This window comes from Eublepharis macularius, chromosome 9, assembly GCF_028583425.1.
Source record: "Eublepharis macularius isolate TG4126 chromosome 9, MPM_Emac_v1.0, whole genome shotgun sequence".
NCBI lineage: Eukaryota > Metazoa > Chordata > Lepidosauria > Squamata > Eublepharidae > Eublepharis > Eublepharis macularius.
The window spans coordinates 66,515,999-66,529,007 of NC_072798.1; the positions used below are offsets into that span (position 1 = coordinate 66,515,999).

General features: G+C 43.7%; 1 protein-coding gene across 3 annotated transcripts in view; it reads right to left on the reverse strand.

Annotated features, from left to right (window-relative positions):
* The window catches only part of MON2 (MON2 homolog, regulator of endosome-to-Golgi trafficking), an 80,754-nt gene that overhangs the window by 1,618 nt on the left and 66,127 nt on the right, over nt 1–13,009 (reverse strand). For all 3 annotated transcript variants that reach the window (XM_054988031.1, XM_054988030.1, XM_054988032.1), the window contains 5 exons: nt 6,677–6,867; nt 4,534–4,594; nt 3,764–3,887; nt 1,756–1,963; nt 797–879 (listed from right to left, as the gene is read on the reverse strand). In XM_054988031.1, coding sequence (XP_054844006.1) covers nt 797–879; nt 1,756–1,963; nt 3,764–3,887; nt 4,534–4,594; nt 6,677–6,867 — 667 coding nt within the window. The remainder of the gene's footprint in view (nt 1–796; nt 880–1,755; nt 1,964–3,763; nt 3,888–4,533; nt 4,595–6,676; nt 6,868–13,009) is intronic.

Genomic DNA, 13,009 nt, shown 5'->3' on the forward strand with positions numbered 1-13,009 from the left:
AAAACTCATAAGTTTATCTATAGACAAGCTCTATTTTAACTATTATTCATATATACACATATATTTGTAGCCCATTTTCCACTTAATCCAGGCTCCCAAAGTTGTTTACAACCAAAATGAAATCAGCAATCCTTAATTTTTTAAAAAAAATCTCCAAAACTTGCAGCTGGCATAAAGAATCCTGAAAAGCAACAGTCAGACCTGGGTGAAATAAAAATATTTTAAACTTGTGCTTAAAAACCACAAAGTAGACACCAGATAAATGTATCTTATTTTAATGTTATTATTTTATAGTGATATGTTTTAACTATCTAAACCACCACAAGTACCTTCACTTTCAGTGGACAGAGTGGGCAGAAACGAATAAATTACTATTTTTGGAATGACAAATTCAGAAATTACAAAAATAACATAAAGGTTGAGTTTTCTGATCCTTGATTATGATGCACTGAAGTCATTCTCAGGAATCTAGCTTTCTTCTGAATGTTCTAGATGAAATAAATTAATTTTAGCCTTCCAAAATGCTCATTCATGTAGAAAAATGTTAGCTGAGTTAGTCATGTAAAATATAACCCTGCTTTAAAAAAAAAAAATGTTTAAATGTGCTATTATAACTAGGAAGCCACACACACCATTTTTTAATTTCAGTTTTCCTTTATAAAAACTGAATCAGAAGGCTACTGTGTCTTCTATTTTATGAAGAACTACAAAGGATGATTTAAGTGATTTGTTTTAAATCAAAAGAGAATGTTATAATTTGTCAACACTGTACAGAATAACTAATTGTTTTACTTACCATTTTCAGGCTGCGTTTTTTTAAGAGAATCTATGAGTGTACTAACAGCTTTTAAAACAAATATTATTTCTGTAACTTGCTGCCTATAAAGGGAATTAAAAATGAGGCATGAATTTAAGATTTTAGACAGTTTTAATCAAATCATCATTTATTACCTTGATTTACTTTTCTAAAATACATTTTAGTAAGCCTCTAAACGAAAAGTGATGTTAAGATGGAATACATCACGCTTCGTTTTCAAGACAGAGGTCAATATAGACACCAATTAAAGCATCTTCAAACAAGTAGCAGAATTCAAGTCTGATGCACTGCTCTCCCTCTCTCCCTCTCTCTCTCTCTCACACACACACACTCACTCACTCTTTTGGGGGGATGATAATGTTACAAAATGGGATTTTAGTGCTTCTGTCTCACAAACAGCAATCTTCATACCAAATCATTTTTTAAACTAATGGGGTTTTGTGATATGGGATGAAAGTCTACAACTAAAAGAAACTATCAATATATTCTGACTCCGACAGTAAAAAAGTATGAAAAAAACTGTTACAACTTTATAACATTGCTAAAAAATGCATTCTCAAATTCTGAGCTATTAACGGCCAATTTTGCAGCTCTGTAAGTACCTTTAAGTAATACACTTACTATGACTGAGTAACCATCAGTATTAACCAAATCATAAAAGAATGTTCCAGTAGAATTTTCCCTTGAGATCATTATATATGAACCAATGAGAACACAATGACAAATATCTTCAGATAACTGAACCCCGTGATTCCAAATACACATCTTTCAACTGATGGAGTTTTACAAAAATAGTGCTACATGTACTGGGAAGGCATATGGAAAAAATCTTATCTGAAGGAAAGATTAATCACAGAAGTACAAGCATCTTCTTCTAGGAATATACAATATATTGTGAGGGTCTAAACCACTGAACTAAACAATGCATAAGTGCATACCGTGGAAGGGGACACTTGCCGCTTAGTCTTTCATCCTCTATGTAGCGATACAATACATCTTGTGATCGTTTTAAGAGAACAGAGAGTGCCATTCGTGAAATGTAACCTTCCTGAGGTGTTGTTACTTTATTACTGAATGAAAATTGAAGCAATGTTTCAAAGCACATCTTAGAAAATTCCTCTCTCATACGAATATCTATTTCTGCTTCTGTCAAAACAAAAAGATTATCTTTTAACAAGCATTTATTTTATTTCTGAATGGGAATACAAGAAGAGCATTTATGAAGGACAATGATTACAAAAGCCAAAGAAGTCAAATTACACAGAAAAAATAGCACTTCTATGACCATATGATTTATTATTATACTGTAACACATATTTCTGTTATGCTAAAGAACAAATTTATACATTAATTGGCCCCAAATAAAAATTATTCTCCGAGCCTCTTTGTAAACAAAGAGACAAATTACTTGCAATAAGGAGTATGCGATTCGGGATTCCGATTCAGGAAAAAAACCCTGAATCAGGCTTGATTTGGGATTCCCAAATTAAATTGAAGGGCCGTTTCAATTCACTGGCAGCATGGGAAGGGGCACTTCCAGTTTCAAATGCCCTGCCGCTGGCTTTACTCAATGCATCCTCCTCCTCCTCCTCCTCTCACTGGGCGAAGCAAATGGCGGGGTGTTTGAAAACAACCCTTTTTGTGCTATGCGTAAGCAGCAGGAAAAGGGTGACTTTCAAACTTCCCACCCTGCCACTTTCTTCCCCCATGGGAGGGGGAGGAGGGAACACTCCCATCAAGGGAAAAAAGCAGTGGGGTGGGAAGTTTGAAAGCAAGCAGCACTTTTCTAGATTTTTTGCAATGCAAACAGCTAGAAAAGTGCTGCGGGAGTGGCTGCCGCCGCTTTACCCAAAGCTTCCCGAAGCAACATGACCTGCTTCAGAAAGCTCTGATTTGGTATTTCCGAATCAGGCCAGCAATGCCAAACCAAAAGCGGGAAACCCAAATATTTTCCGGGTGCACTAACTTGCACTACTTGCAACTAACCAGCCATTTGATTTCAATGAGTCTTGTGTGACTTTCTTTGGGTTAGGTCCCTTAGCTTCCACTGACTTTGAGAAAGGAAGAAACTTAACAATAATTCCTTGTACAATATTTTAATCAAAATCACATAAATACTACAACACAGTAATTGATTAAAATGGTATCAAATGTCAGTATATACTATATATTATAAGCATATTCAGGATACTTATTAGTAACAACTAAATATCAAGCTTGTAACTAGGGTTGCCAGGGCTCTATACCCTTCTTGTGGGAGAGGGGTAGACCCAGTATTTACCAGGAGGATCTTCCGGAAGTGATGTCATCACGCTGGCAGGAGTGCTCCCGCACTTTGCACAGGGCCAATTCACACCATTTGGGGCCAAAATTGGTCCCTATGAAGTGCAGGAGCATGCCTTCTACTGGCACAATGATATCACTTGAGTAAGTGATGTCACACCCCACTGGAAGTGCGTCTACTGCTTACCCTGGAAGTTTTTTTTGCTTCCCAGGCCTGTTTCCCCAAGCCTCCCCGCCCCCGCTTGCCTGGTGAGAGGGTGGAGGAATGGGATCTCTACTTGTAACTCAGTAAAGGATACATAATAGGTCATTCTAATACCAACTTCCTAACTGAAGACACTCCTCACTCAGCCCCAACGTTTTTTTAAACTTCCTATCAGATGAATAATTAACTTATATATTCCTAAATCTTCATTCAGAAGTAAATATTCCTTTGTTAAAATGCAAGTCATAACAACTATTCAAAGGAAAAAGGACAGTGTCTTAACATCTATATACAGTGTGTAAAATTGAGGATAACTGGGCCCGTTGTGTTCCCAATCATCTGCTGTACTCTTTCATGTGTCAATGCCATGCATTTGCTGTAGATGACATTCAACATTTTCTGACCAATATTTACCACTATGTGTCCTTTTATACTACTTTATTGTTCAATAAACATACCTGTAAATGATGAAGACTGAGAATGTATTGAGCCCTTATTAAGCATAGTCATAATTTGACCAACAAATTCCTTAGGAATAAAATTTGCATATGGTAGTATCTCTGTGCTGATAAGTTGCACCACCTGTAAAAGATTAACATAAAGATTTGTTTTTTCCAGATTCATTTGGCAAAAGAACATTAATATACAGGAAATTCAAATAAACATACAGAATGATCTAATATCAGCAAATATATTCAGTAGTGACCAGTACACACGTAATAGAAGTGTGTAGATTATCTGGTAACATCCATGCATCAACTCTAAGCTGCAAGTACACACTGGCATTCTCTGAAGCTGTTCTTCAGCTTGTAAAGCTTGAGAATTAAGAGAATGCATTTAAAGCCAAACAAGCATGTTGTTTTCATGGTGGTCTTTAATGGCTAGCCTGAGTTGTTAATAGTATTAGATTGTTTGGCAATATAATGAACATTTTCTGTAAATGGTATTCTGAAAATACATTCCAAAGAAATCTAAAGTATAATACAACATTAAGGAAAGCCAACAAAAAGTGAGGAGTAAAGACAAGTTTTACATTTTTCCATTCCTTCTCAACTGCCTCACCTTTCAATGGATATCAGAAATGGATTTTCAACATCAAAAGTCAGCCACACCCATCACTGGATTCCCTTCCCGCCCCACTGGAAACAAGTTAAAAATAGTCACACTTGCATTTTGCTAGCCTATATTTGTAGGTTGCTCATTTATATGGTAGAAAATATATTCTCACCTCAACATCAATGCTTTCATTTCTCTGAAACTCTTGAATAGAAAGATTATCTGGAGGTGAACTGAAAGACAACAAAGAACAGAACTGCACTTTTATACACAATCTAATACAAAAAATTAAAAGCCATGTGCACAAGGAGACACAAAGCAAGAACTGTGTATGTTCATAATATTTTCAAAGTCTCTAAGTAAATAATACAAATAATCTATAAAAGTGGCAGTTCCACGGAGTTCAGAGGAACAGAGATGGAGACAGTGTGGCTCTTTTGTCCTTTGGCCAAGCCAAATATTAAAACATAACCTTGATTCTGTGCACACATGTGCACACATGATAACTGACCTCGTTATCATTCCTGATGGTTTACATTCCTTTTGTAATTTATTCAGCAAAATAAGTATTCAGTGTTTTTACAAATGGGGAAGCCATGTTAACAACAACAACAACATTTATTTACTGCCCTTCGGGACAACTTAATGCCCACTCAGAGCAGTTTACAAAGTATGTCATTATTATCCCCACAACAAAACATCCTGTGAGGTGGGTGGGGCTGAGAGAGCTCCAGAGAGCTGTGACTAGCCCAAGGTCACCCAGCTGGCTTCAAGTGGAGGACTGGGGAATCAAACCCTGCTCTCTAGATTAGAGTCCTTTGCTCTTAACCACTATACCAAACTGGCTCTCCAGTTTGAATCTCATCCAATAAACTGAATCTCATCCAATAAGTTTGTATTGGAGCTGGGATTAGAATCACTTCATCGAACACTGGACCAATATAGTCAAAGCTAAACCCAAAAGGAAACTGAACAATCCCATTTATGTTTTCATGCCTACTATTTCATTTAACACAAATTAGTCTGTATGCTCAACTATAAATTTTGCAAGGATTAATTAGGGCAATTCAAAATATTACATTTTATTATAGAAGGAGTAAGGTTAATCCAACCAGTTCAGGCTACATCATCCAGTTCAAAACACGGAGGGTGTGATGGCTTGGGGTGGCAAGAGTGAGCACTAAAGTCTTTTTGGTGAGAAAACCCCTACACAGCACAGTGGCACAGTCCTCACAATGGTTTCTTAAACTGATTTTGGGATTAACTGAAGATTCTCACTCCCTGCCACAACATCAAGCACACTTATTAAAGAGGCCAAAGCAACATTTATTTACCAGTCTGACATTGCTTAGCACCATTTACTGCTAGCCTGAAATATCCTCTCTCCCTTGCCTTGATAAGCTAGACTATAAACTTTTCTGCTCTTAATAAAAAGGAGAACAGGGTCTGAACACAACAAGGAAAAGATTTACAGGAGAAGAGATAAATGTGTACCTGTGTGCGTGTGTGTAAAATTAAAACAACTAACATTAGCCAGGAATTGCCAAATTCCCCTCAGCTTTTCAAATCACCCTTACAGCCTTTAAAAAATGCAAACCTCTGCATGCCCAAAAGTTTTCCAATTATAAAGAAAGACCACATCTGAGATTCATATACCATACTAGGCCACCACACTAACAATCCACTTCTACCTCAAGTGACTAGAAAAAAAGCCTGGATTCCTAACTTGCTTAAGGAACCTCTAAATGACAAGATTATGCAATAGCAGGACAGCGTGACTAGCTCTCACAGTTTGCTACTGTGTTCAGTCAGTCAGTGCTTTTCTAGCTAGAACATATTCCAAAGGTTGAAGGAACAAATAACAGATTGAAGTGTTCCAAAAACTTTCTCTTCATGTGAAAGAGAAACTAACTCAATGTTTATTAATGGATCATTGTTGTAACTCCAGCTATTATTTACCTCTCATTTCTCCTTCACAGGAAATCATAAATATTTTAATGTAAAATATAAATAAAAACGAAGCTGCAAATTATTAATGCATTAACAAAATATATTTTAAATAAAAGGCCAAATTATATACAAGTGAACAAGCATTTGCAATAATGTAGATAACATTTAACTTTAAAAAAAAGTTACACTAGCAAGTGGCAAGCTAAGAATTCAAATTTTCCAACACAGAAAGTTTAGGAAAGATGCAGAGTACATCTTAAATGGCAAGGTCAGTTTTACAAATAATGTTTTATATATTTTATTTCAAATATCTTTATTTAATTTTTTTTTTAAGTTGGTCTCAAAACATGCAGCTGTTTTTTTACCTTTTAGTGAATAAAAAGTTTTCAAAAGTGTGGGCTAGCTCCGGCCACATGCTGTCAAACTTTCCAGAAGACGCATGCTGCCTTGCAACGGGCAAGCCAATGGAAAGAACTTTAAGAAGAGATGAAACTGCTAGTTTCCATGTACTTTCTGAAGGACAAGCATACTTCAGACTGAGTGGCATCCTCAGTGTCTGCAAAAACAATGGAGTTTTATGTTTACACAACGTGAAGAACAAGATAACTGCATGGTTAAAAAAATAGTGTTGGGTAGATGAGTTCCTGAATATGTTACAGTGACGTTTCCTAATAAAACCTTGAAGCTTTCCCAGAGCCACCTGGAAATCAAGGTAGTCTGTTAGTCTGCAAAGACAAGGCATCTTAATTGCTCCACCGTACCAGGGAGAAAGCAGCAAGATCAAGCATGCCTTCAGAAGTTAGTGATTTGATCATGACAAGGGCCGGACATGCCCCCCCCCCCTCAATCAGACTGGCAAAATGCTTGGTGCAGAAAAAAAAGGTCCAGCGCATGCCCTTTTTCATGTACTGCACCCATCACAACCTGAGGCAGACGCATGGTTGTCATGGTGGCCATGAAGCCCGGAGCTTGACCTCACAAGGGAGCCTTGGCATGTACGTTGAAATCCCCCAAAACAATCATCCACAGGATTCTCAGCACCAAACTATCTCGGCCTGCTCAAACCGGGACCCTACCAGCAGGCTAGGCAGACAGTGCAGCAGAAGGATCTCCAATCTGTTCCTGGTGCCCAACACAAGGTATATGCAATGAAAGTTGGCCTCTGTCTTAACTGAATATCTAGTAATGAAGAAAGACTTGGGAAAAAGAAACCATCCTCCCCACCCCCCATTCTCTAGTTCAAGGTTGTCAAACGACTTTATATCTAGCTGATGTCAGTCTGATCACATCATATTTATCAAGCCAGGATTCAGTTAAGCAAGCCAGGTCCACCTGTTCTTCTGCAAAAGGTTAGATATTGCCAAGATCTTATTTTTCATAGAGCTGGCATTGTACAATACCAAGGCTGAAAAAAAGCCAGAAAACCTGCATTTCCCCAGATGGGACAGAGATTAGATACACACTGGAAAAAAATCTCTGAGAGGAAAAAAATCAGCAAACAAATCAGAAATTGTGCAAGGAGAAGTACCTTACTCTCCTGCAAGCAGACCTCTGGATCCTCCCCACAATTTGTGTCCATTTAAATTAAAACATTATAGGCTGCATGGTGAAGGCAAACGAGTAACAACACTGACCATGGGAATAAGCCAGTTAGCATCCTGGGAATTTTCACAAAGGACATTAGAATTCCATTTAGTCTTCAGTATCACTTTTGAATACTATCAGATAGGAACAGGTATACTAGATGTTCTCAGTGTGGTACTTGGGGGAATTTGGCATCCACTGACACCTTTCCTGGTACCAGCCAAGTGTTTGTAGAAAACAGGTGGGGCCAATAAAGCTTTTGATTGGCCATTTGAGGTCTCCCAGAGGAATGTTTCTTAGCTAGCTCAATATGTATACTTGTGCATATACAAGAAAATATTTTAAATAGTATTTTTTAAAAAGCATCCTGTTAAACAGAGCTTCTGCCTGAAATGCTGAAGACTTACAATCAGAGTTATGCATAACCTCACTCCAGACATTTTGTGACTGGTGCTCTCCTGTGACAGCCATTTTATGGTAGCACCCACCACCGTGTGTCAGATTTCCAAAGGGGCCCACTGGCCCAAAAAATCTGGAGAGCCCTGAAGTAGACAGTACATAGTGATCAATGTGGCTTTTTAATTTAAGCTTTGGGGATCAGCCATTCTTATGGCTAACTCAAGCTTTAAATGGCAGACTATTTGAGAACACTGTTCCCCATGTGGCACTGTACCTTTATTGACAAAATATTTACTTCCAACCATTATGATATTCACAGGAAGATTTGAGATAAACTTGCTGAAAGTTTAAAGTGTGTAATAGCCTGTAAAATAACTTTTACAAACCCTTCCGCTCTGCAAGTGCTACAAAGTGAAACAAAAGTTGGCGTAACAGGCTTGTATTCTTCCAACAAGTCTTTTGTTGAAGAACTGCTTTAAACTGCACACACTGATTGGCAGAGAAACAAACACACAAAACTCAAAAGGGAACTAGAGGGGTGCACTTTGGGTTTCCGATTTGGAATGATTTGGTATTTTCAAATTAGCCCCAGCACTGCTGAGGCCAATTTGGAAATACTGAAGCAAAGCTTTCTGAAGCGTTTCAGAACGCTTCAGAAAGCTTCGGGTAGAGCAGCAGCTGCGGGCAGAGTCACTCACTAAACCTCCTCCCCCCCTCGGGTAAAAAAATGTGGCGGGAAGCTTGAAAGCAGGTCTTTTCTTGCTGTTTGCAAACAGCAAGAAAAGTGCTGCTTTGCGGTTGAAAGCAGGGAGGTGGCAGATGGGGTTGTAGTGAGTAGACATGGGCATGAACGGGGAAGAAAAAAAAAAGAACACGCTGTTCATTGCCGTCAACGAACACGAACAGACGAACAGTAATGAACATGTCCCATTAACAAACATGTTCGTTGTTCGTGGGGGCCGGAAAGGCCCCCATTGGACTTAGAGAGCCCATATTCACAGGGAGTGTTCAGCAGGCTCTCTTCCAGCCATCACCCAAGTTTGGTCAAGATTGCAATACGGATCTTGGAGTTATACATTCCCAAATGTGAAACCCCCAGGAAACTCCCACTTGATACAATTGGAATCACCAGTTGACTTTGGCCCCGTGTACAAGCGATGGGCTCAAAGGCAGGCCGCCTCCCCTCTAGGGGATGGGGGGGGGGTTAGCTGCTGCCGGCGGCACTCTCCATGTGCCCACCCACCAGGCCTCCCAGAGGCTACTTTCCGCCAAGGCATTAATGTGGGTTATGTTGGCGGCTGCTGGGCCTGGCAGACTGGGGGAGGCGGTGGCGGGCTGCCTCCCCTCTAGGGGGTGGGGTGTGTGGATGCTCGCTGGTAGCACCCCCATGTGCCTGCCTGCCAGGCCTCCCAGAGGCTACTTTCTGCGAAGGCCAGAAGATGGGTCAGGTTGGTGGCCTCCGGACCTGGCAGGTGGGGGAGGCAGTAGCGGGCCGCCTCCCCTCTAGGGGGTGGGGTGTGTGGCCTCTTGCCGGCGGCTCCCCCCACGCGCCTGCCTGCCAGGCCTCCCAGAGGCTACTTTCCGCCAAGGCCGGAAGGTGGGTCATGTTGGTGCCGCCACATAACCAAATGACCCAGCAGTAACAGTCTGCAAAGAAAATCCTCCAGCAAGACATGATGGTATATGCGGAGGCCTTGCACATACAAATGCACACTCTGGTGGGTCAGAAATACCAACATACGTCCACCAGATGGAAACATCATGGCACCAGGGCCAATGCTGTTGTCCACACCTCGTGTGGTGCAGAGGCTGTTGCTGCCCCAAAACACCAGCTGGACATAGAGCATTGGATGTTTAGGTACATGGCATAGATAGGTTTCTTAATAGACAGGTGCATAGCTGTATAGGATAGGTGTATAGGATAGAAGGATGCATGGATACATTGAATACCTGTATTGGATTGACAGGAGTGACAGATACCGTGTACAGGCATATTGGGGAGACATGTGGATTGCATAAATATCTGCGTTATCCCGTCATTAGAAAGTTGGAAGGAAAAAACCAAGAATGGGAGGTGGGGCCAGCCCCTAACATGTAGAAGTGGAGGTTCACATGCTGGCTGTCAAGGCAGTGGAGGATGCCTCCCCCCCCCCCCCGTCTTGGTGGAGGTATTGGTTCTCCTAGAAAAGGGGATTGTGGGCAGACAGGTAAGTGCCCATGTGGGGAGCTGTGGGCTGCTCCCCGCATCACCCACTGGCCTGCCGTCACAGACATGGCAGTCTATTCAGCACACCCTACAGAAGACGGCAGTTCCACAGAATCCACACCACTCAGACACAGCTTACCTGTGCAGGCAGTGCAGGCAGGCTGCCGCCAGCATCACCCACCTTCATGCCTTCACGGGAAGGACGGGTGTTGCGGCTGGGACCCATTTTCCCCTGCTCAGAGGGGACAGCAGGTGCCCATGGATAGGGGGCACCGTGCTGTGCAACCATATGTGCAACAGCTCCTGAGCTGCCCTTCATGTCCAAAAGCAACAGCAGCAGCAGCAACAGCAGCAGACAGCACCCACCTTCCTGCCTTCACAGAAAGGATGGGAGTTCTGGGACCCATTCCCCCCTGCTCAGAAGGGAAAGCAGGTGCTGTGGATAGGGGGCACTGTGCTGTACAACCATATGTGCAACAGCTCCTGAGCTGCCCTTCATGCCCAAAAGCAGCAGCAGCAGACAGCACCCACCTTCCTGCCTTCATGGAAAGGGTGGGAGGAACCCATTCCCCCCTGCTCAGAGCGGACAGCAGGTGCCATGTAATGGGGGGCACCATGCAGCACAACCGTATCAGCAACAGCTTTTGAGCTGTCCCTTGTGCCCAAAAGCGGTGGCAGCTGACACGGCCCACCTCCCTGCCTTCGTGGAAAGGACGGGATGGGCAGGGCAGGAGAGGTTGTTGGGAAGAGTCATATTGGTTCCATCCACAGAGGCCGAGGTTGAAAGAGGGACCATCCAGGAACTTGTCAGAGAGACGATGCGATGGGCAGGACAAGTCGTGGGGAAGGGTCATTTGGGCACCATCCGGAGAGGTTGAAAGAGGGACCGGGACCTTGTCAGGGAGAGGGGGACAAAGGGTTACGGGCTGCATCGAGGGGCAGGACAGGGAAGACCCCTTCATTGGCGATCCATGAGCCGAGAAACCCACTGAGTTGCGGGGTAGCAGTGGCAGACAACATCATCCACCTTCCTGCCTTCGCAGAAAGGATGGGATGGGCAGGACAGGAGAGGTTGGGAGGCATCTGGGCGGTTCCGGAGAGGGAGAGGTTGAAACAGGGACCCATCGGGGAACTTGTCAGGGAGAGGGGGACAAAGGGTTACCAGCTGCATTGTGGAGCAGGACCGGGAAGACCCCTTCATTGGTGAGCCATGAGCCGAGAAACCCACTGAGTCGTGGGGCAGCGGCGGCAGACAACATGACCCACCTTCCTGCCTTCACGGAAAGGATGTGAATCGCGGCGTGGGACCCATTCCCCCTTCTCAGAGGGGACAGAAGGCACCATGGATACGGGGCACCATGCGGCACCATACAACCACATGCGCAACAGCAGCTGAGCTGTCCCTCGTGGCCAAATGTGGCAGCAGCTGACAGCACCCACCTTCCTGCCTTTACGGAAAGGACGGGATGGACAGGACAGGAGAGGTTGTTGGGAAGGGTCATGTTGGTTCCATCCAGAGAGGGAGAGATTGAAAGAGGGACCATCCAGGAACTTGTCAGAGAGACGATGCGATGGGCAGGACAAGTCGTGGGGAAGGGTCATTTGGGCACCATCCGGAGAGGTTGAAAGAGGGACCGGGACCTTGTCAGGGAGAGGGGGACAAAGGGTTACGGGCTGCATCGAGGGGCAGGACAGGGAAGACCCCTTCATTGGCGATCCATGAGCCGAGAAACCCACTGAGTTGCGGGGTAGCAGTGGCAGACAACATCATCCACCTTCCTGCCTTCGCAGAAAGGATGGGATGGGCAGGACAGGAGAGGTTGGGAGGCATCTGGGCGGTTCCGGAGAGGGAGAGGTTGAAACAGGGACCCATCGGGGAACTTGTCAGGGAGAGGGGGACAAAGGGTTACCAGCTGCATTGTGGAGCAGGACCGGGAAGACCCCTTCATTGGTGAGCCATGAGCCGAGAAACCCACTGAGTCGTGGGGCAGCGGCGGCAGACAACATGACCCACCTTCCTGCCTTCACGGAAAGGATGTGAATCGCGGCGTGGGACCCATTCCCCCTTCTCAGAGGGGACAGAAGGCACCATGGATACGGGGCACCATGCGGCACCATACAACCACATGCGCAACAGCAGCTGAGCTGTCCCTCGTGGCCAAATGTGGCAGCAGCTGACAGCACCCACCTTCCTGCCTTTACGGAAAGGACGGGATGGACAGGACAGGAGAGGTTGTTGGGAAGGGTCATGTTGGTTCCATCCAGAGAGGGAGAGATTGAAGGACGCAATGTCCAGGACCTTGTATGGGAGAGGAGGGACCGGGAAGGCCCAAAGGCGGCGGCAGTGCCATGGTAGTCTCTCGTGCTCAAAGGTGGCAGCAGCTGACATCACCCACCTTCCTGCCTTCATGGAAAGAATAGGATAGGCAGGACAGGAGAGGTCAATGGGAAGGGTCGTAGTGGTTCCATCCAGAGGAGGCGAGCTTGAAAGAGGGATGGGGAACTTGTC